The sequence below is a fragment of the Venturia canescens genome, chromosome 10 (genome assembly GCF_019457755.1).
Source record: "Venturia canescens isolate UGA chromosome 10, ASM1945775v1, whole genome shotgun sequence".
In the NCBI taxonomy this organism is placed as follows: domain Eukaryota; kingdom Metazoa; phylum Arthropoda; class Insecta; order Hymenoptera; family Ichneumonidae; genus Venturia; species Venturia canescens.
In genome coordinates, this window is record NC_057430.1 from 9,592,440 (window position 1) to 9,613,266 (window position 20,827).

At 39.9% G+C, this 20,827-nt stretch overlaps 1 protein-coding gene and 1 long non-coding RNA gene across 5 annotated transcripts in view; one reads left to right on the top strand and one right to left on the bottom strand.

The window, feature by feature from the left end:
* Positions 1-1,731: 1,731 nt before the first annotated feature.
* Positions 1,732-20,827, bottom strand: part of trio (trio Rho guanine nucleotide exchange factor) — a 67,974-nt gene continuing 48,878 nt past the window's right edge. For 3 of the 4 annotated variants that reach the window (XM_043431326.1, XM_043431327.1, XM_043431325.1), the window contains exons 21-34: positions 15,485-15,557; positions 12,864-13,221; positions 11,267-11,350; positions 10,448-10,779; positions 10,146-10,305; positions 9,824-10,051; positions 9,429-9,617; positions 8,778-9,010; positions 6,549-6,807; positions 4,565-5,099; positions 3,453-3,981; positions 2,999-3,334; positions 2,627-2,819; positions 1,732-2,154 (exon numbers count right to left, since the gene is read on the bottom strand). In XM_043431326.1, coding sequence (XP_043287261.1) covers positions 2,047-2,154; positions 2,627-2,819; positions 2,999-3,334; positions 3,453-3,981; positions 4,565-5,099; positions 6,549-6,807; positions 8,778-9,010; positions 9,429-9,617; positions 9,824-10,051; positions 10,146-10,305; positions 10,448-10,779; positions 11,267-11,350; positions 12,864-13,221; positions 15,485-15,557 — 3,617 coding nt within the window. In that variant the 3' untranslated portion in view covers positions 1,732-2,046. Of the gene's footprint in view, positions 2,155-2,626; positions 2,820-2,998; positions 3,335-3,452; positions 3,982-4,564; positions 5,100-5,956; positions 6,341-6,548; positions 6,808-8,777; positions 9,011-9,428; positions 9,618-9,823; positions 10,052-10,145; positions 10,306-10,447; positions 10,780-11,266; positions 11,351-12,863; positions 13,222-15,484; positions 15,558-20,827 lie in introns of those variants that run through there. The other variant, XM_043431328.1, reaches the window with a different exon arrangement.
* Positions 17,817-19,381, top strand: LOC122417648 (uncharacterized). Its single transcript, XR_006262327.1, has 2 exons — positions 17,817-18,526; positions 18,634-19,381. It is a non-coding gene; the product is annotated as an uncharacterized lncRNA (long non-coding RNA).

Here is a 20,827-nt window from a genome sequence, read left to right on the forward strand (position 1 = left end):
CACTTGTTCATTAATTTGTAAATGTGTGTCTGAATTTCACTGAAAACATTCGAACCTTTTGTTCTTGTGTCATGGAGAGTTCAAAGGGTTCTCGAAACTCCTGATTTTTAATATCCAGCAACCAAACTGGATGTCATTAGAAACTCCGGTTCTGTTATGATATTAAAAAAAGTAACTCGAAAAAACAAAAATCCGTCGCCCACCTGTGGCTGGCACAATGTGACGTATTGGTCCTGTCATTTCGTGATATATTTTTGTGTAAAAACAGCAAAATGACTCAAGACTTCAACATACGAGTTTTATCTATAGAACGTCCTTGTGCTTTGCGAACACAGACACCCACTTATAAATATATGTATTGTGGGTATTGAGTGGAACGCGAATCGAATAAACAGGTCGTAGCCAAAGGGTACGTCGCATTGTTGCATCGCTTGCCTGTGCGATGCTCCAGGAAATTCGTTCGTGTAATTTGGGCTTAGTCCCATTCGGAAGCCCTTTGACCGAGTGTAGAAAAAACAGATCTATGTGGTTTCATGCAAAATCGTTTTTTCGAATTTACGTTTACGCGACTGCGATTAATTCGCTTAAGGTTCGTAAGATTCTTACTCTCGGACGGGAAAAGGTCAAAAACTGATTTTCCGCATTATCTTATGTGCTAGAAAAATCAGGGCGGTCATTCTGAGCGGATAATTGCAAATAAATTGATCGTAGTTCTTGTCTGACAGAAATAAATATTGAAATAAAATTCCATTCATTTGGTCGGCGCAACTCGATAAAAGCTGCTCAACGAACAACATAATGGAGGAATACATACTGCCTTAACACATTATCATTAAATATTTAAAGGTTTTACGAAATAATCGAATAAATTATTGTCGTAGCAGCGTCGACGAACCTCGTGGCTGATAAAAAATCTTTTCGTAACTCGTCGTAATGTGATCCCCTCTTGGCTAATTCTCGTTCCACAGTGATGTTGATAATGCATCGACGACGTGCCATTATCGTTCACAGCATTCCGAAATATGATCGCCAGAGAGTCAAGTGGCTGCAGTCGTGCTCATTGGCCAGTAGTTTTATCTTTTCAAAAGTATCTTCAGAAGAAAGGAGACAGAAACTGTCTCTTGGTTCGACCGTAAGGAATTTATCGTCGAAGGGGATTCGCAGTAGATTTCTATCTCGGGATCGACTACGGTCCCAATTTTTTATTGTGAAAAATTTGTGTTTCCCATTTTTTAGGAATATTTCGCGTTCGAATTTCGTCGTCTCGTACGCGGAATTTTACGCTGAAGAGAAGGTTCGGGTCAAATACCTTAAAGGAATGAGAGTAAAGGACGAAGAAAGTGTAAAAGCGAAGTTTTCATCGGTTTTCAATCTCGGAAATAAAGTTATACGTAGTCTCAACAACTAGCTCTATTTACCCAGAATGCTAATGATTTCATAATTGTTATTAACGATAAAAGCGATTCACAAATTTGCAGACTTGCAGATAAGATTGAAGTCGAGGTAATCCCTGAAAGAATCGAATTTATCAGAGCGATAAAATGTGACTATCGAGTACGACCTCGTAATACTGGATTTTTTCATACAGATGAAACTCCTGGATTTCAAGCTTACAGATTTTCGGTGTTGTTCATTCCCAAGTTCACTGAAGCCCGATTGTCTGTTTCACGCTTTTTCAATTATCAGCGTTCTTCGTCTCCCTCTTTTGGTTTTAAAGTGTCAAACGAAATGTAGTTTTTCATCAAAGAACTATTAATAGCAACATTTCATACAAAAATATGTACATGTCATTTCTAAATATCGGATAAGTACAAAAAATCTCGCCAAGTATTTCATGTTCACTTAACTAAAGTCACTTAATGAAGATGCGTTTCGTTGCACAGTATAAATTTAAATACATCTTATTTACATACGAGCTCGAAGGTAATCGGTTTCTTGAAAATCCTTATGACAAGTTAAGTTTTCTTTTTTGTATAATGATGATGATGATGATGATGATGATGATTATAATGATAATTGAAATAATAACATAAGTAATGCTCAATATTACGAGTAAAAACTGTCGTTGTGATCTTGATGGGGTTTCGAACAGTGAGCTCGTCGATCGGTGAACGCTGCCATACGTTTTGCGGGTATTGTAGCACCTTTCGTTACCTGTAATCAATAATTACAATAATTATTATCAATGAATCTAATCTCAAGAGCAGAGGAAACAGAGTTAAGGCGCTGCGGGGGAAGCCAGTATTTTGAGTGATCGTTCAGTTGTGAAACCATTCGCGCATCCGTCGTTCAGCGGATTCTTCCAAATTTTGAATGACGCTATAAGTCGAAGCTTTGACGATTTTCTTTTGCAAATTTGCCATCTCAGAAATTTTTGTTGCCGAGATAAAAAATATTCCGGTTCGAAGATTCCTTCGTGTTTTGATGAAGAATTAAACTTGATTAGTCAATATTAAAGAATATTAGCACACGGTTTAAATGAATGAATTCGAATGGTTGAAAGTATAATTTGAAATTGAACGAATCGGGAGTATTTCCAAAATTCATTTTTTCCTGCGTATTGTAGTGCCGAGAAAAAGTGCCCGAGCGGTTTGGGGGAAAAATGGAGAAGTGACACTGGTCGTACCGTAAACCACGGAGAATTCAAAGCAGTTCCCGCATCACCGCGCTCCTCTCCTCTCAGGCACAGCAGTCGGCTGAGTAGATTCTTGGCATCATTTGATATAGTCTCAAAATATTCGTCGGGAAAACAGAAATCACATTTTAATATATTGGCAGTAGTTTCTTCAACCGAGTCGTCAAGAAATGGTGACAAGCCGCTGGAACATAGAATATTCATATTTTCAGTTCCGGATCCTAGAGAATCTGGATTTAATTCAGCACAATATTGAAGGAACATTAGATTAGAAAAACCAGTTTACATTTCTTTGACACAATCAGAATGTTCGAAAAGGTATTAAAAAATAAATGATTTTTAACACAAGTTAAGGTCAATTACCTCAAAAGTACATAAATAAATACACCAGCAGCCCACATATCCGTGTAAGATCCTGTGGGTCTCCCAAGCACCAGTTCCGGAGCTGCGAACTCCAAGTCTGCCGGTGGAACGACTTCGTCCACCGGTCTTCTGACGGCTTCCCCCAAATCGACGAGTTTCACAATACCAGTGTCTTGATCTACCAGTACATTTTCTGGCTTAACATCCAAGTGACATTTATTTCTCTGATGGAGCCATTGCAAGGCAGATAACAATTGATTCGCGTATTTACTCGCCATCGATTCTGTGTAATCAGTCTTTTTGCTTAGGTACACGAAGAGCGTAGGGCCTCGGACTCTGTAATTAAATGTCGGAATGAATTCATTTAAAAATTTCATTGTTTAGTGACTAAGTGGGATTTTAATATAATTGCATTCTCAACATTCTCAAGAGCTTTCTAAATCGTTATACTCACAATTCCAGTACAATAGTGTCAACTCCAGGTTGTGGAGCATTCTCGAAAAGAGCGAAAGCTCTGACAATGTTGCCATGATGAGTGGAAGCCAACAAATCGTATTCGGCGCGCGTGAGTGTCCTCGACTGCTTATGACGAGGGGTTTGTTTGAGTGCAACTTCTTGGCCGGTTCCCCGGTCCCTCGCTCTTCTTACAATCGCATATCGTCCTTTACCAAGTTCGTCAAGTTCCAAATATCGACCGATGAATTGTTCCGCTTCCCAACTGATGCTCTCGTCAACGGGTAAAGTCACAACCGCCGAAGGTGATGTCACATTTCCGTTTTTACCAACAGCTCGAAAACTGTACGACGCGCCTGACGACAGCTCAATTATTGCCGGTGGATTTCGCACATTTTCCAATATTGGTAACCACATCGACGAAGGTATCGTTCTACATTCGACGTCGCAGACATCAAACTCACGCTGCTCCCAATCAACCTTCACTTTCGTCGTGCTCAATACATAAGCCCACGTTGATCCACCAGTTCCTGATAAACATATTTTTCATTTATTATCTTATTTTTCAATATTAGACACCATGCAAAATTTTTGTTTTCAATCTGAACCATTATGTCAAGACAGCAGTTTATCGGGTTACTTAAAAATTGGAAATGTTGGTTAATAAAACGCCAGAACATAGTAACGACTGGGGCTCAGGAAAATGTCAGTGACACTTCGGGCTCATTTGGTGTTTCAATTAGTATCGAAACGAAAAATCTGCGTTCAAATCTATTCTTTTAAGCATTATAATTTGAACAAGTGTCGTTTAATGCATTACGTTATAAGGATTATCCAATGGTTGAGTCAGAATCGAAGCACAAAAATGGTTCGTATCATGCAGAAATTGAAGCATGTTTTCAGACCTTTATCGAATTGCCAAATTCTGATTCGACATTCTTTTAAAAGAAGAACAAGGAGGATATGAAGAAATGATTTTTTTGAAATGTTGTACAAATAATGTTGAGCCATTAAAATTTAGTCCTCAATGAGATTTAGAAAATTTTCATGTTATTCGAAAATTTCTACCGTCTTTGCCACCATTCTTGAAACTTATCTGTACTCGAAACTCACCTAAAACGCAGAGGGTAATTTTAGCGGAGCAAGAGCCATTCTCGGCTTGAACACTGCAACGATAAACTCCCGAATCAGACAATCGACAGCGCGAGATTTCGAGATACATGAGGCCAGTGCTCTGACGCATTTGGTGTCGTTCGTCGGTTTCAACGTCGTGTTCATTCTCGTCCTCCTTTGTCCACGTGATAATAGCGCCGTCAGCATTGCTAACTTCGACCGATAATCTCGCTATTTCACCCGCAGTGACCCTGACCGGTGAGGAGCCTCCTAGAATTTTGGGCGGACCTTTTTTGTCGAGTGATTTTGTTGCCGCGACGTTGCTTCTCTCAGAATCTGTTTTTCTTGGCCTGAACGACCAAGCTCGACTGAAGGAAGAATTTGGAATGAGACTCGCTGGTATCCACAATTCTTCTTTGGCATCGAGCGGTGAAACGACCAGACCAGGTCCATCGAGATGGGAAACCACGAGTTCGTCACCGGCGTGTAGTTTTCCCCAATCGGCTGCCAATCTCACACGAGCTCCCGGAGCAACCTGGGAAATTCGCGTTTTCCTTCTCGTTTTATAAAATACTTTTTCCCAAAATTTCTCTGTTAGCTCTCAGTCATGCGTATTTTTACATTTTTAGTTTTTTCCATGCCTTTTTCCCGTCGTTTTTTTTTCAGTCGAATTTCACCACCGCTGCATCACAGCTTCCTCCCATAGCTCATGCTCCCCCACCGTTCTTATAGCGAAGCGCGTATAGCGTAGAACAGAACAAGATAGTTTTTCACGAGAAGCATTATACATGAAACTTGTGCATACGAATAATTTTTATCTCATTTTAATTGACATTGAACTTTATTTTCAAGTTCCACGACTTCAAAATTTCAAATGAACTAAACATCCTTCGAATTCACCCTCCAACAGTATACTAGCTACCAAAACTTGAAATCAAATGAGGTGAAATTTTGAAAGGATGTAGCAAAAAAAAAAAAAATATTCTCCGAGTGATTCCAATTTTGAAAATACTTGAGGTTCGTTATCGTTTAATTGAGACACGTTGGTAAACGAATTGTAAATCCATTGCGATTCTGATTTCTTAGAAATTTATCATTTTCTCATAAACGACTGAAACATTGCAAAACAATATTTCTATAAACTCTATTGTCATTTTTTTCTTCAGCATTTTTCAAGTATAATATTTAAAATGTAAATTTGAAGATAGAAGATAGAGGCAGAGAGAACAGCAGAGTATATTGAGTAAAAGGGGAGATGATTAAAGAATGATCACCATCACCATCACCACCACCCATTACCTTTCGTCATCATCCCCCAACGTGCTGGTTAGTCTAGCATCGAGAAGCGCATTTCTTAATCCTTCATCCTCTCGCCGCACATAAATTCATATATTTAATCGTTTTAGCGAAATTTATTTTCATTATTTTCTTTACAAACTCCGTACGATATATTCTTCTATATTGTTTTGAACTAGCGTAGGGCACTTCGGACACTATACATCGTAAACACGTTTATTTTGGTATTTGTACTTTCAAGGGGGCTGTTTTGATAGTCTCTTTAGTGTGTTCGTTTGATCTCATTTTAATCTTCACGTTTTTAAATCGACGTAACTCTTTTTCGTAATCTTAAAAATAGCTTTATCTTTTGTTTCTTTAGTGTATTTATATAGTTTAGTAATAGAAGTACGAGGCTCTCTTGCCGCAATGACACAATGCATAGCAATAGAGAGCCCATAGCGATAGGCATCAAGAGGAGGAAGCGGAAGAGTCCCTTGGCTGTAAAATAGTAAATGAGAAAAAGAATTCTAGTACAATCGTGAAAGAAAGCCGAAGGTGGATTAAAATGCATATCGTTTTTCATCACTTTCCGAAATCTCTTCTCTTTAGACCCGTTGAGAACCGACCCCGCGTGCGCCGAAATAATAAATAAATAAATAAAATCAAAGATAAAATGCTTTTGCGAAAATAATAAGCTCTCGCTCACCGGAATGGAATTGGTGCGAACTGGTGAACGAGCGCGTAACGTGTTCCTAAATCCCTCGAGGAAATTCAGTTTACTTTTCGTCGGGCTCGGCGTGCGTGGTGTCTCGCCCTCTAATCCACCGGTGTGAGCGCGTTGAACGGGTTGATTTTTTCGCGAATGTCCGTTTCTTCGCTCTTTATTGGCGGATCCGGTAACCGTTAGGGTTGGTGGTATCGATACCGCTGCTCTAGTCACTGATGGTTCCGGCGTCGTGCCACGGCTGTTACGGCCAGCAAATCATAAATAAATGTCCAAAAAAAAAAAAACACAGTACGATGCTACCTCGACATCATGCGTTTCCAATCTCTTTAATTGTTATTTTTTTTTCTGCATTCATCGATAAGTTTCCAAATGAAATCCCCGAAATACGATTACAATTTTCTCGTCTACTTCGTTGGGAAATTTTATTTTGCTTGTGAATTGAAAATCGAATGGTCGAAATCAAAAACTTTTTGTAAAAAAAGATTTGTTTTGATGATTTCAACATTTGATCTTCCATGTCAACTGATCACAGCGATCACGTCCAATTGAGTTGTAAAAATAATCCACAAACATCGAAGTAGATCGAGAAATTGTAAATCATTCCGGGTTACCGGTCAAAGTACCCAAGGCAGTCCGTGTGCAGCCCATGAATCGCGAATCATGCCAAAGATCGACGACGGTTACAGAGGCTGTCTCATTTTTATTTCGATTCACTTGTACTTCAAATGAGCTAATTTTTTTTTTCATTCGAAATATAATCATCCACTGGTAAGTTGCAAAATCATAGATATCGCTGAAGAATTCCATCAAATCTCAATAAGTGAGGAAGATGTTGATTAAAAACTATTGAAAAAAGTGATTTCTATATAAATTATATGTTAAAAAAAAAGAGTCGAAAAAACCTACATTTTTCCTCCAACGAGTTGAAATGAAATTCAAAAAGTAAAGAAAAAAAATGAGACTCCTCACATATCACACACCGATGTTGGGACACCGCGTTACTTTAGGTGTTAAAAAATCTCCGAGGTTACGGTGCTGGTTGAAAAGAGTTGAGAAAAAATCTCACACATCGAGAGTATTAACGACAGGGAATCCGATAAGCAAGTGAAAACGGAGGGGGACGGAAATTCGAAGGACGTGAGAATATTAATTATTTGGGCGGATGAGTACTGTGTTTTTTTTTCCTCTTAAAATCATAATAAAACAAGCGATTAGTCGAGGTGCTCAGTGCTGTTAGAAAGGTGCTACGTGTGAGGCGAGAGGGTAATAATAATAAGGATTTACGATGCACCATCGAAGTTCAAATATTTCTTGATCAATTTATGATTTATTCTAAACAAAGTGTTACGCTCATACGAGTTGGTTATAATTTGATTTTTTGTTGTTGTTTTGTATTGTTGTTGGTTGTTTTGCTTTTCTCAAGTAATATATGTATTATTTACAATACACCGTCGCCTGTTGCGACGAGTGCGGTGTTATAAACGTTATTAAAATTACTATAAATATATCGTACATTTTCGTCGTAATATGTTATTGATACGATAGGCTCTCATCAGCAAGCGCCCTCTCACCACGCCAATATATATATTTATAGGTTTTTCATATCTATATATACGTATATATATAAATATATGTTTTAATAGCTGTATATAGTTATATATATAGGTATATACGCTCGTAATATGTATATATGCACATTGGAACGGATTAGCAAATGTTATAGGCTCAGGGGAGCAAGAACAAGTAAAAGTGAGAGTAATTATCGTGAGAAGACTTTAAATAAGCTAGGAGATCGAATTCAATAATTCTCAAAGAGGGATTTGTGTCACATGGGACGACGTTGGTTCGTCGTGGACTTCTTTTTTTTTGCTTTATTTTTGTTTTTTCGAATATTTTTCTTTCTCTCGTTTTCTCTTCCTCTCGCTCTTTCCCTCTTCCTCTTCCCTTCGAAAGTAAGGTGGTGAAGGGTTCGGGTCCCAGGATTAGACTACTACTGTTTTTTTTGTTATCTACCTTACAGCATTTCGTTATTCCTCATATATAAAATATACAAAAATATTGTTGGAACGAATTATTCACAGGTTTATAAGTGTTAAAAGAGAATCAGTGAGGTGTGTTGCTCTTATTATTTTTGGTTGTTGCTTTTTTGGTTTTATTTATTTATTTATTTTTTTAAATTTTGTCTGTAGAAGGTATAGAGACGCTTACTGTGGGTATTTGGTAAGTTCCTTTTGGTAGGCGATCGGCGACTGTATAGCCTTGAGAAAATCGTGCTGTGTCTGTAATATTGACGTTATAGTGTCGCACCACTCTTGCTTACGTGGCCCGTTTTCATCTATAACGCTGCATGAAAATCCTACACCCGGTGTCAATGGATCCGTCGAACGAATTATAAATTTGTCGCTGTCCTCCGGACATTCCTCTAAACTCATTTTATTCACCTGTGGAATTTACCATTTTCATTACTTATTTTGTTTCACTCAACGTGCTTTTATGGCTAAGGCAGTTGTCACGTTTCTTCTGTTTGTTTTGAAACTTTTTGAGATTCGTCGAATTCTTGTGATCGAAACGTCATCGAATGAAACTCTGTGATATAATATTTTCTTCGGTATAAAAATACCAAGAGAGTCGTCGATCAACGATTGTCGAACGCGAGTAACGTTTTATAAAAATATCGGATCCGTTCTCCAGTTCATCGTACAGTTTACGTTCGAAGATGGAGACTGTGTTCCAGATTCGATATATTTCGCAACAATAATTGTGTAGCTTTTCACAATTTTTCAAAGTTAACTGTACACCGTGACTGTAGCGAGACAACGGCGTTCAAAGAACATTGTTCACGATTAATGCAGAACTTACCTGGATATGAGCTTTGTATATGTAGGCAGGATTGGTAAACTGAGTTTTTTTGCCAACGGCTTCACTGAATATTATATTTTGTTCAAAGAGAAAGATCTGCCATTCCCGTCCTCGGGCTTGCACGTTCGACAATTCGCTTACCAATAAAGGTCCGTGCAACAGTAATTTGCCTTGCGCTGTTATTTTTCCCTGTTAGAAAGCACGATTAACTGTTTATGTATGTGTTCCAGTTTCAGTCTAAAATTACCTGGATTCAGAATGCTTCGAATAAACAATAAATATACCAATAAAATAAGGGAATGGAAAGTTTATTGATAACGACGATAGGAGCCTCTCGGACTGATTTGGAAATGACGTTAAAATAAATAAAGGAATTTTTTTTCACTGTTACTAACGTCAAAACCCTGCAATCTGCCGACGTCCATCATGTCGTTGGCTGCTTTTGGAATAACGCGCATAATGTGCGCTGCTGCTCTAAGATCCTCAATCTCAGAGAGTCTCGAAGTTCTCTCGGTCAGCCGAAGAGCATCGCGCAGTAACAGCTGATATTTCATAATCCTTTGGACTGGTTTTATTAAGAGATCGCAGAGTTGCAGTCGATGTCCAAGCTTAACTCGCAATTCCTTGAAAAAATAAAAAAAAAAAAAACATTTTCACTCTAAATAGATTCGAAAGGACGGACAAGGGGAATTCAAAATCAATTTTGGGCTAGCTCACCTCGAAGTACGTGTCGATATACTCGGATACGATGTATTCCGAGACCGGTTTGTTTTGACAGTATACAACGTACATGTGAAGTTTTCTCTCGTATCGCTTGAACAGTGGACCAAGTTCTTCTGGTCGTTCGAGACAACGCTCAAGAGCTTTGAGGAAAAAACTGTGAATAAAATGGAAAAAAATCAATGTTCACGTCGCTTTGATATATTTGCAGATTAGAAAATCTCTCGGGCGTTACTTTTCCCTTAAAAATGAGAAATTCAATTTTCAATGGAACACGTTCCACCTAGTTGTCAACTTACTCCCTGTGCCATTCATAAATCGCCTCAAGATTGCCAAAGACCATTTTGTCCTTGCCGACTCGGAGATCTTCGGGCAGCGGAACATCGCTCTCCGGATCCCTCATGTGAGCCATATAACCTTCGACAATTTGCCTCAAATCATTCACGTAATCCCTTTCAGTCTCGACCAACTCTCGCAAGACGAATTGTCGCTTGGCCAATGCAGCTGCTTCGGGATCAACCTCCTCGGTTATCGAAGTGCTGCCACTTCCGCTGTAACCGTCCTCACCGGTCGATGATCGTGCTGGTGTCCTCATTAAGCTGTGACGTTCCTGATTTTCCGTGTGTTGTTCCTTAAAATATTATTCAGCTTTTAATTCTTTGGTTTGTTATATTTTGGTCGTTTTTACACTCTGCTTCGTCGCATCATTTTCAAATGACAATTTTTCGTCTGTGAAACTATTCAGAATATTTAAATTTCAATAAAATGGCACATTTGTATTGAAAAGATTCTCAAAATGGTCAAATACAAACTATACGAACGGTATGAACAATGCAGAGACGAAAAAAGAACGGAAAATTAACGAAAAAAGGGCAGTATGTTGTCAGGGACAACAAACTGAAATCATTCGGACGAATTCAAAAAACAATAACGAAATTCAGAAATGTAGTTTGATGTACGATATCGATGGAATGAGCAAAAATAACGACGGGACAAAATTTTATTTAAAAAATATATAAAACCGTCCGATTTATTAACGAAGCTTTGTCGATTGAGCATACTTAATTGGGAAAAGAGAATCTCAGTAAAATTATAATGCGAGTCAGCTGTCAGCTCACCATTCTTTCCTTGACTATTTGTTCGATCTCAGCAAGGTCAGCCGTCGTAGCTCCGTCCAGTGTCTTGATAGACCGTTCGGTAGTCTGCAAACAAAACAATCAAGAGAGGCGTTCTTAACTGAATGCGAACTGGGAATACAATAACTTTGGATGATTGCATTCGTCATTTAAATGCTTATTCGTTGGAGCACGGGGCCAATGGTTAACGCACAGTGTACGTAAAACACGCATACGCACACACGCGCACACACACACACACACACACAGAATTTTTGTGTGCGAATATGTGTGGATGAAACGATCCGAGTTGCCGAGGCTTATCAAACGCGTTCGCGGCCTTATCGCCGCTAAGGCGAACTCGAGAATGCTCGTTTTCAATTACGAGGCAACGGGAAATAAAAAAAAGTAGGGAAACAATTATTGTTACATTGAATCTCCTTCTCTCTTTTTCTCTTTTGATCAACGGCGCGCACGCGATTCTCACTGCGGCTCTCCCACTCTCGTCCTCTTCAACAACCAGCACGAGATACCCCGTGCAATATTAAATTTGATTAGTATCCAAAGACCAGATACACTACAGACAATCTCACATCACAATAGCATGAAAGAAAAAAAAACGTTTTTCAGCTCAGCCAACTTTGTCTCGTTTGGTAATCCATATATTTAGCGTTCTCAAAACAGCTGATTTTCGAGTTTTTCACGTTGGAGATAAATTGCACGCAATTTCAGGCGCATAGCTTTGTTCCATTGGAATTTTTTAGTTTACGGTTCGTTAAGAACTTTGAAAAATTACGACTACGACAATGACAACGTATTTAGATTGGGCTAGAACTGTTTGTTTCCAATCTAAAAATTGATGCATCTTGTCATCAACACTTTTATTAAACAATTCGTCAATAATTTGACAAGATACTTGAGTGCACTTGAAAAATAAAATGAGTCACCGTTCGATAGTTTATTATCGTATATTTCGATCGAAATCTTATCGTCTTTCCCTCACTTACACAGACTATCGAAAAAATGTAAAAAAAGCCTCGACCTTCGAGTATCATTTTTTTCAGTTATATACCAATAAAAATGTAATAGAAAGAAAATACGTTTTTTTCGTTGACTCTAGAAATTTCTTAAGGAACTGTCGAATAAATTTTGAGGTTTAGCAAAACATTAAACTATGAATTGTGAAACTGCGCGTAGGTCGAAGGATATTTTATCGAAGAGTTGATCGAGTTGGTGGAATTTTTGAAAATTCAACTTGTCATGATAAAAGTTTTAGTAAACGTTTAAAACTTGACAAAACCTTACATAACGTTGACCTTCCGGCACAGAAAAGATTTCCTTGGCCTTGATTCGTGTACGAGTCTCGTAGCAGTGAATTTTTATCGCACGTTCATAAACTTTACGGTGCACACAGTAAAATCGACAACCGTGCTTAGCAATAAATACAATTTCATCCTTCGGTCCCACCTTCCAATATTTGACGATGATTCGAATTAAGATTCGAGATTAAATTTATCCGGGAATATTTTCATTTTTGTTCAGACGACGGAATATTAATGATGCTTTTTCGTTGTGATTGTGGAGATGGTGAAAAACTCACTCGTTTGCCAGGTAATTCGTCAGGTATTGTAGAGCCCGGTGGTCCATTTCCGGTCGCGACGAGTATCGGCTCAGTGATTGGTTTCATCGGTGGTGGGAGCTCGAAATCATCTTCGCCGTCTTCTCCTCCGTTTTGTTCGAGGAATGTCGGAGTCTCGGCGTCGTCGAGGTCAACTTCTTCTTCCTCCTCGCCCTCGGAAACGGCTCTGCCGGATTTGTCGCCGGTCGGCAACTTGAAACGCTTGTCTGAGCCAGTCTTTTTGAGTAACGGTAACGGACGATCCACTGATGTTGTGGTTGTAGATTTCTCTACTTTGCCCTGGCTGAGCTTTCGCAGGGGTTGTGGCAACCATTTTCTTCTGAAATAAATACAAACATTTTCAATCGTTTTTTTTTTTTTTTTTTCAATACCAGAAAAAGCTATGTGCATTAGCGATGGAAGGGAATTTCTCGTTTTTTTTAACTCTTTGATGATTTTTTTTTCGTCAATTTTTCACGGATTTAAATAACGGAAATATTTTTCACGGAAAATATATTGAACAATTTCGAAATCTTGCGATCGGTACGAACGTTCGTTTCTCAAAAATAAAGAAATTCTTAAGGGGTCTACCCTAATTAGAATTCTCAAAAAATCAATTTTTTTTATTGCATTTTTCGAAAGTATACAAATTTAGGAGTATCATACTAAAATTTTATAAAAATCTGCGCAGTCTAAGTGTGCTTTTTAGCGACGTTTACTTGGTTGTCTGAGCGCTAATCCTCATCCCGCCCAGTGCGGTACCGCGTACCTGTCATTTTTTTCAAAATTACGTTTTTTGAGATCCTTACCAAAATTTTACCTTTTTTCTTACGACTATAGCTATAGCACATATACGAATTTTGAAATTTTGAGCAGAACTATTTTTTTTTTTACAAAAAACGATGAGAAAAACGTGCTTTTTTCATAGTTTTTGGAAAAATGACCGGCATTTCATCATTTTTGAAAAAAATTGTATGATAGCCCATTGAATTTACCTATTGAATCTAAAACCATTTTTTTTACCCATCTTTTTTTGAATCTGTCTTCTCCCCGATTTTTCTGTACAAAAACTGAGTAAAATGAGTACAAACAAATTTTTTTGTGTATTGAACAGTGTATTTTTAGACTCAACACTTCTTATATTCATATTTATAATTTATACCGGTCACAAAAAAATTCGTGAAAGTAGTCTTTTTTTGCCTGCCTAATTAAGGTAGATCCCTACCCTAACTACAGATGTATTGTGCAACAGAAATATTTTTTTTAATACTTCTTTTTAGGAAACTCCCTTCTTTGGAATTTTATGAAAAGCGCAAATAAAAACATTCAAAAATCACGTATCCAATGCTCGTTTTATAAAAAAGACTCAACTTGGTACCAATTCAATGTAGTTTCGTCACTAGCGAACGCACCCGAACAAAGAAAAATAAATCAAACGATTGTGTATGACGAAAACAAAGTCTGATTTTATTAACAATTTCGAGCGATTTTATTACGCGTTTACCCTTAAAAACCCTTAAAAAGTGACTGAATTTTTGCACATCTTTCGTCAGCCACAAGTTACCAAAATTCGGTCGACATAAAACAACGAACGGAAACTTCCGCATTAGATCCCGACAGTAAAGTCGTTTCGCGTTCGAATTTCCACTAAGGTTCAATAATTTTTTGGTTCTGTAGGTTTTTTCCACTCCGATGAACGATCTATTATTGGGCCGCAGTGGGTGGAGAGGAGAGGCGCTCAATGTCTTTGTTAATGCATCCAGCTTGATATTTATGTTGCGCGAAGGAAATGAATGAAAGGCTTTGGGCGTTGCACTGGTTCGGCGATGACGACACTCGCGGGTGAACGATTTTAATCTAGTGTGAGACACGAGAGACAGATGAATTGAGATAAAATAAATAGTCGTACAGTACGTGGGGGCTCGTGAACATGTCGACAGGGTGGTTTTCTTTATCGCTGTGTATCCGAATCAAAAAACAAAATGAAAGAGGCGAAAAATTGAGTGCGAATTTTCGTTGATGGTTGCAAAAAAAAAAAAAAAAAAAAATCATTAGAAAGGAAGATTTATCGCTATCGAGTTCAACGAACTTGTGGGAAAGAATATCGCTCGAATATCGCCTTTGAGCGATGTTTTTTCTGAGTCAATTTACACTCATTTTGACTGACAAATTATCGTCACAGAAAGGAGGAAAGAATTCTCCATTTTCACGGAGCAAAATGTGCGGTTTCGTGAAAACCTGCGCATCTTCCTCAGTAACAATAAAAAAACTGATGAATTACCATTACAGCAAAATAAATGAGTGATGAATTCAAATTTCCAGTCATACACGCTTTGTTTTATTCCACGAAATCCAACATTTTGGGGAGTACGAGCCACAAAAGTTCGAAGTTTTTATCCATTTCTGCCTATTGCCGCGACAATAATGTTTCAGTTTTCATTATCGCTCGCTTCCCACTTTCGAGTGAAAATTCTCGAATTTCAGTACATTTACATTGCAACGAGATCGCAGCAATTCGAGCTAATATTTATTTTCATTAGATCCGTAATTAATACCGACTCGGACAAAAATAGGTTTGTACGCAATGAAAATAGTAAACTTACCCGCTGAATCCACGTCTCTTGTTGCCAGGTGAGCTTGTACTCGTGGATCCATTTCCTTCGGCAGATACAGTTTCTGAAACATGGTACAGAGGTGTCTCGCATGAGATAACGATGTTAATGGAGCATAGGCACAGATGGGAAAGTTGATTGCGTCTCAATCGCCTACTTGGTAAACGAGCGCAATGTTTTTTCGCACTTCGGAGTATTCCCATGGCCGAAAAGTGAATGAAAAAATAAAGCCCTTCGAAATGTCACGGTGAATTATGCATTTTCAGAGTTTTCCAATGGGAAGCATTTTCAAATATTGTTCGTTCGCGACGACTCGGCACTTGGAAACAAAAATGGAGTTAAAACGTCACTGTCGAACTGCGAAAGTTAATTAGGAGCGACGATTTGATATCCGGCGCGAAGTAGAACGAGCCGAGGAAGATTATTCACGAGGCACAAAACGACGCATCGTTTCTGGGGTCAGAGACAGGACTGAAACCGGCTCAACAGCTGGAGGGCGAAATTCTCGAATATGGGAAAACCCCGAACCTGTTCGCAATGCTTGTTTATTTTAAAGTTTCTCTTTTTGTCGTTCGCTTCTCCCGTTCTTATTTCACGCGGATGTAGTCATTATCGTGCTCGTCATGAGCGAAATATTGTTTGAGATGAGCAATCGTTGGTGTCTCTTCGTGGCAGGTTTCGTTCGGAGGTAAATCCGTGCCAAGTTTGCGTTCCACATCCGTGTCTGAACGGCTCGTCTCGTTCGCCCACCGGCGACTTCGCTATCGCAGCGCTCCCGCGTCCTCTCGGGGATGTGTGTCGCTTCGACGATTGGCTGCTGGAAGCGCGTGGACTTCGTTTTTCGCGATATTTACTCGAATATAAATAACAATAAAATGAAATGAATTTGGGATAAATAAAGGAGCGAGGTTCCGAGAAAACTACACTCGGAAGCTCCACAAATGTCTAGCCGAATATCAGCGAGGAAATTCAGTTCGGAACGTTGGAGCACGATTAGCGGTCTAAAACAGCAAAGAGAGCTCCGACGAAAGTTTGTTTAGCCTGACAGTCAACGCTGTCTCTTCTCGAGATTACGTTCCTCGTTCTCTCCTCCTCTTTCTTCTTACTCTCCAGGCGCCGTCCTTCAGCTTATTGATCTTAGAAATAAGAGGAGTGTTATTGGCGCTTCACAAAAGTATCCGTCATATCATGTCTTCGGAGCCATAAACTCGGAAAAGCTTCCAAGTGAGCGCTATTGACATATTGCGATTGATTTTCAACAACAAAAAGTTCGCGGGGTCAAGCGATTTCCGTTTTCCTTCATCCTCCACTCGTCGTTCTTCCTCGATTCCCTCGGTTCTTTCGATCTTCAATAATTGTTAGCAAAGTAAATTGCAAAAGTTGTTGAACAAACGTCGAAAGGTACGAGTTTTAAATGGAAAATATATCTGAATATCGGGAGCTTCAGGATTCATTGATTATTGGGTTCCCTCGAAAATCCTCGCGTCCCATTTCCCATTCATCCTGTCCATCCACTGATCTTCCCCTCATTGAATTTCCAATCGGAATCGTCGATCGCATCGGTGTCTCGTTGCACGAGGAAAAGCGTCGAGTTTCGCGAAGCGAAGAGCGACTCAAAATGCACTGTTTTTCGAAGCGATGTTTGCGCACTAACTTTCGGAATAATGCTCACTCTTTGGTGCCCAAAAAGGGGATGGGATCGCGTGGAAAGTTGGGTGTATCGTGGACCGCGTATCCGGCGAGCTGTCACACAGGCACAAACGTTTGATAGAACTGCAGCGAGGCTGCCTTGTTAATTATAGTTTCGTCCAGCCTCCTTCGCCCCGCAGAGTAATATGCCTGCGCTTTTGTTTTTGCTGTTTCATGCAAACTTGAACCCGGAAGTAGACAATACCGAGGTGGAAACGAGCGTTCCCATGGGCGTTTTATCGTCCAGCGCGGGCCACTTTTCACACGTGAAAACAGTTGAATTTTCCCATTTTATAATCGAGCTCGATCGAGAGGGTTGTTGCCCGCTGAAAATACGTTGAATCGCCGGTGATCGAAGTTCGTCATCGAGGCAGAGTTTCCGGCCCGAATAATTCTAAGCTCAATCGCAAAACCGCATTTCGAAAGTACTTTGCGATAATATATCGCGTCGTCTTTCGTCTTCCCGTTTGGAAAAGAGCTCGTTGTTCAACGGGGAAAATCAAGTACAATATAAAATTGTCACCGGAACGCGGAAGTTGAGGAAACTACGCGACTCGAAAACGACGAGAGCGTTTGAAACAACGAGGAAGAGTGATCCGGGGGGCTCTCGGAAATAGTTTGTCCCTCGATCTTGGAGCGTGTGCGTGTGCTTCTCTTCTTCCTCGCGGCTGATTCCCACTGTTTTTGGTTCGATTCCAAGTTACTATATCACGAAAGCTAAAGGTCGCAGTTAGATGTTGGTGCTATTAAAGCGAGAATGAAGAGTCTCGAGGATGCCTCTGACGTCAGGATTGTGTGTGTGTGTGTGTGTGTGTTTCGTGTTTGTCTTTGTGCTACTGCGTTGTGTATTTTTAGGCAAAACTGTTCACACGATGTTTCGTATATCCATAACGTGACGTAGAGCTAAAACTGTATCGCATATAGAGGCAGGAATAATGGTTGCATCTTTTGCTTGTTTGTTTTGTTTTTCGTGAAAAATGCATCTCTCGATTTATCGATTGAACTCCTGCTTCGAGAGGAATGGGATCTGCGTGGGATTGTTGAAAAATGCATTTTCATGAGACTGGCACCGAAATCGTGTGCTGAATGGAGCTTCGTGACTGCGGGAGCTGATTGATGTTTTCATTGAAAAAGCTCCTGGGACTCTGGGCATCTCTTTATTACGAGGGATTCGGAGCAGGGGGTTAGACACGAATGTTTCGCCCGTTCATGACGATTTGGCAGGCAGAATAACTTTGAATACCTAAACAGCGGTACGAAGAGTACTTCGTTTCGGAATAACTTTCGTTCGAAACGTCGTGAATTTGTGGAAAAACAATAGAAATCGTGTGGACGAGAGGAAAAGTATATTTTTTTTTATTTATTTGAAATGATAACTGGGTTATTCTCGTTGGGAAATTGAATGCTGAATATTAAATTGATTGAATTCTCAACAGTGCTTTTCTCTTCAGATTCGAATGCACGAGGGGCCGCGCGAAGAAAAACGAGATGGGATACGGGCGACAAAGAGAGAAAGCGAGGCGTTCGAGGATCCCTCGTTTTTCATTGAATTGCTCGCGTACAGTGCCTGGAATGAAATCCTCCTTTTTCTCTCTCCGAGCTCATCCTGCACGGAGAAAAGCTCGTCGACATTTTTGCTGCTCGCTTTCCCGGGACGCTTGGTTTTTCTGGCTTTCTTCGATTGGAGCAGCCGAGCAGAGCGTACGGCGAGGCTTGGAAAAGCTTAAATGAATTTGAAATAATTGTGGCAGGGATGCGTGCGCGTAAAGTTTATTAAAATGGGGCTGCAGAGAGAGGCAGGCGGAGAAAAACGCTCTCCGGTTCTGGGAAATAAAAGGTCGTGACTGGTCGATACACGAGTAGAACGAGCCAAGCGGTTAGCGACACAAAACACGCGAGACGCTTTTTTCTCTCACGAGCGTGCAAAGTTGCCAATCAAAATTTTATTTAGTCCAATTTTTCACAATCGCGAGAATAAAAACGTAAGCTCAATCTCGGAAAGAGCCTTTTACGAAACACTCCGAATTTATGAGTGTGCAGAAGGAGTTTTGAAAAAATGAATAAAAAATCAATCGCGCCCTAGAAATTTGCTCACACTCAAAGCTATTTCTGTCTGTGCCCTGTCAACGGTATCAAATATATATACAAACACGTCCTGATACAAGAGACTCTTGTAAAAGGTCGCCATATCTCATTATCGATCGTTTTAACCTCGTAATATTCATTAGAGTAACATTAGCCACTATTGAAAATTCGATTTTCCATTTGAGTGCAGTATAATTCCCTCGTAAAGTTGCAATAATTAATATGCTACGGGAGAAGAGAATGCATTGTTTGCTCATAATAACGTCTCTCATCCTTCGAATCCTGTTTATTATGCAACGAACGCCTCGCACGAAGACTTCCGACTGCGAATGTCGTCGCTGCGAGAACGAGTCTTTTATTCGTCATTTTCCCCTTCTTTTTGCGTTCAAACTTTTCCGTTTTTCTACTCGGTGATGCTAGAAAACGTTTGAATAGAATCTCGATTTCGAACGAACGCGCTCGTTTTCGCGAGTCTCCCGATCGGCGTTGGGGTTGTTTGTCGATTCATCGGAAATGTGGAGCCAAAGGGGACGAGCCAATCGATCATTGAGTTTGAAAAAATGCGGTTAAGTAGTGTGCCGGACAAAAGTGTTGGGCAAAAATCGATTCTGTTTGCTCCCACCACTTGTCACTATGAAATTCGACGCGTCAGCCGATTTCTCACACGATTGAGTCCATTCGTTTGCGAAACTTTGCTGTGCCGATGCGAAGCTTCCTCTCGGCATTTTGCTTCTCATGCCACCCTCTAATTTTCGTTACAACCAGCGAAAAGTGAAGTTTCGAGTACGAAGATCCGGATTCAAAGTAATCGTGCTCGGGCGTTATTACGAACCTGGATATTTGCCAAGCCAACGTCTACGAATGTTCCAATATTGGAACAGTGAGGAAAGACCCGATTAGCGAGTGTGGCTCGCGAGAAATTCTCCTCGAAACGAGATGAGCATCGCGGCGATGATGATGATGATGATGATGATGATGATTACGACGATAAAGAAGCCCCGATTCCGTCAAGAGTTCCTTCTGAGGCATGCCCATCGAAGCTGCTGCCATTCCGTTTTCAGTAAATAAAAACTCCGCCCCAAATTCCATTCGGTCCGCTTAAATCGCTGCGCGATAAAGCTCAAGATATTTCATATTCCGCCCGAGTGAGTTTCGTCTAAACCAATCGAACAATTGTTCGCTGCGCTGAGAAGCTGAGAAAAAAAAATTGTTTGCTGACTACTTTTTGGGCACTCTCGGCTCGGGAGCTGGTGAATGAATTTCGATCAATTTTTCAGTGAACCACGAGCCCACTCGGCACGATGATCAGGGCTTCTCGAGCAACTGATCCATTTTTTATTACGTCCAGGAAAAAAACGAGTGGGATGAATAGGATTAAAAAGGAAACTCGAGGGTTTTGTTAGAAATCATGAAACTACGATACTCGAGGATTAACCAAAGGCCTCTTGAACGCCGGGCTTCGAACGAGGAATCGAACGAGCACCCGGCAGAGTATCAACGCGATACAGGAAGGCGCAGCTAAATCCTTTTTTGTCGAGTCGACAAAATGTTGGAAATGTT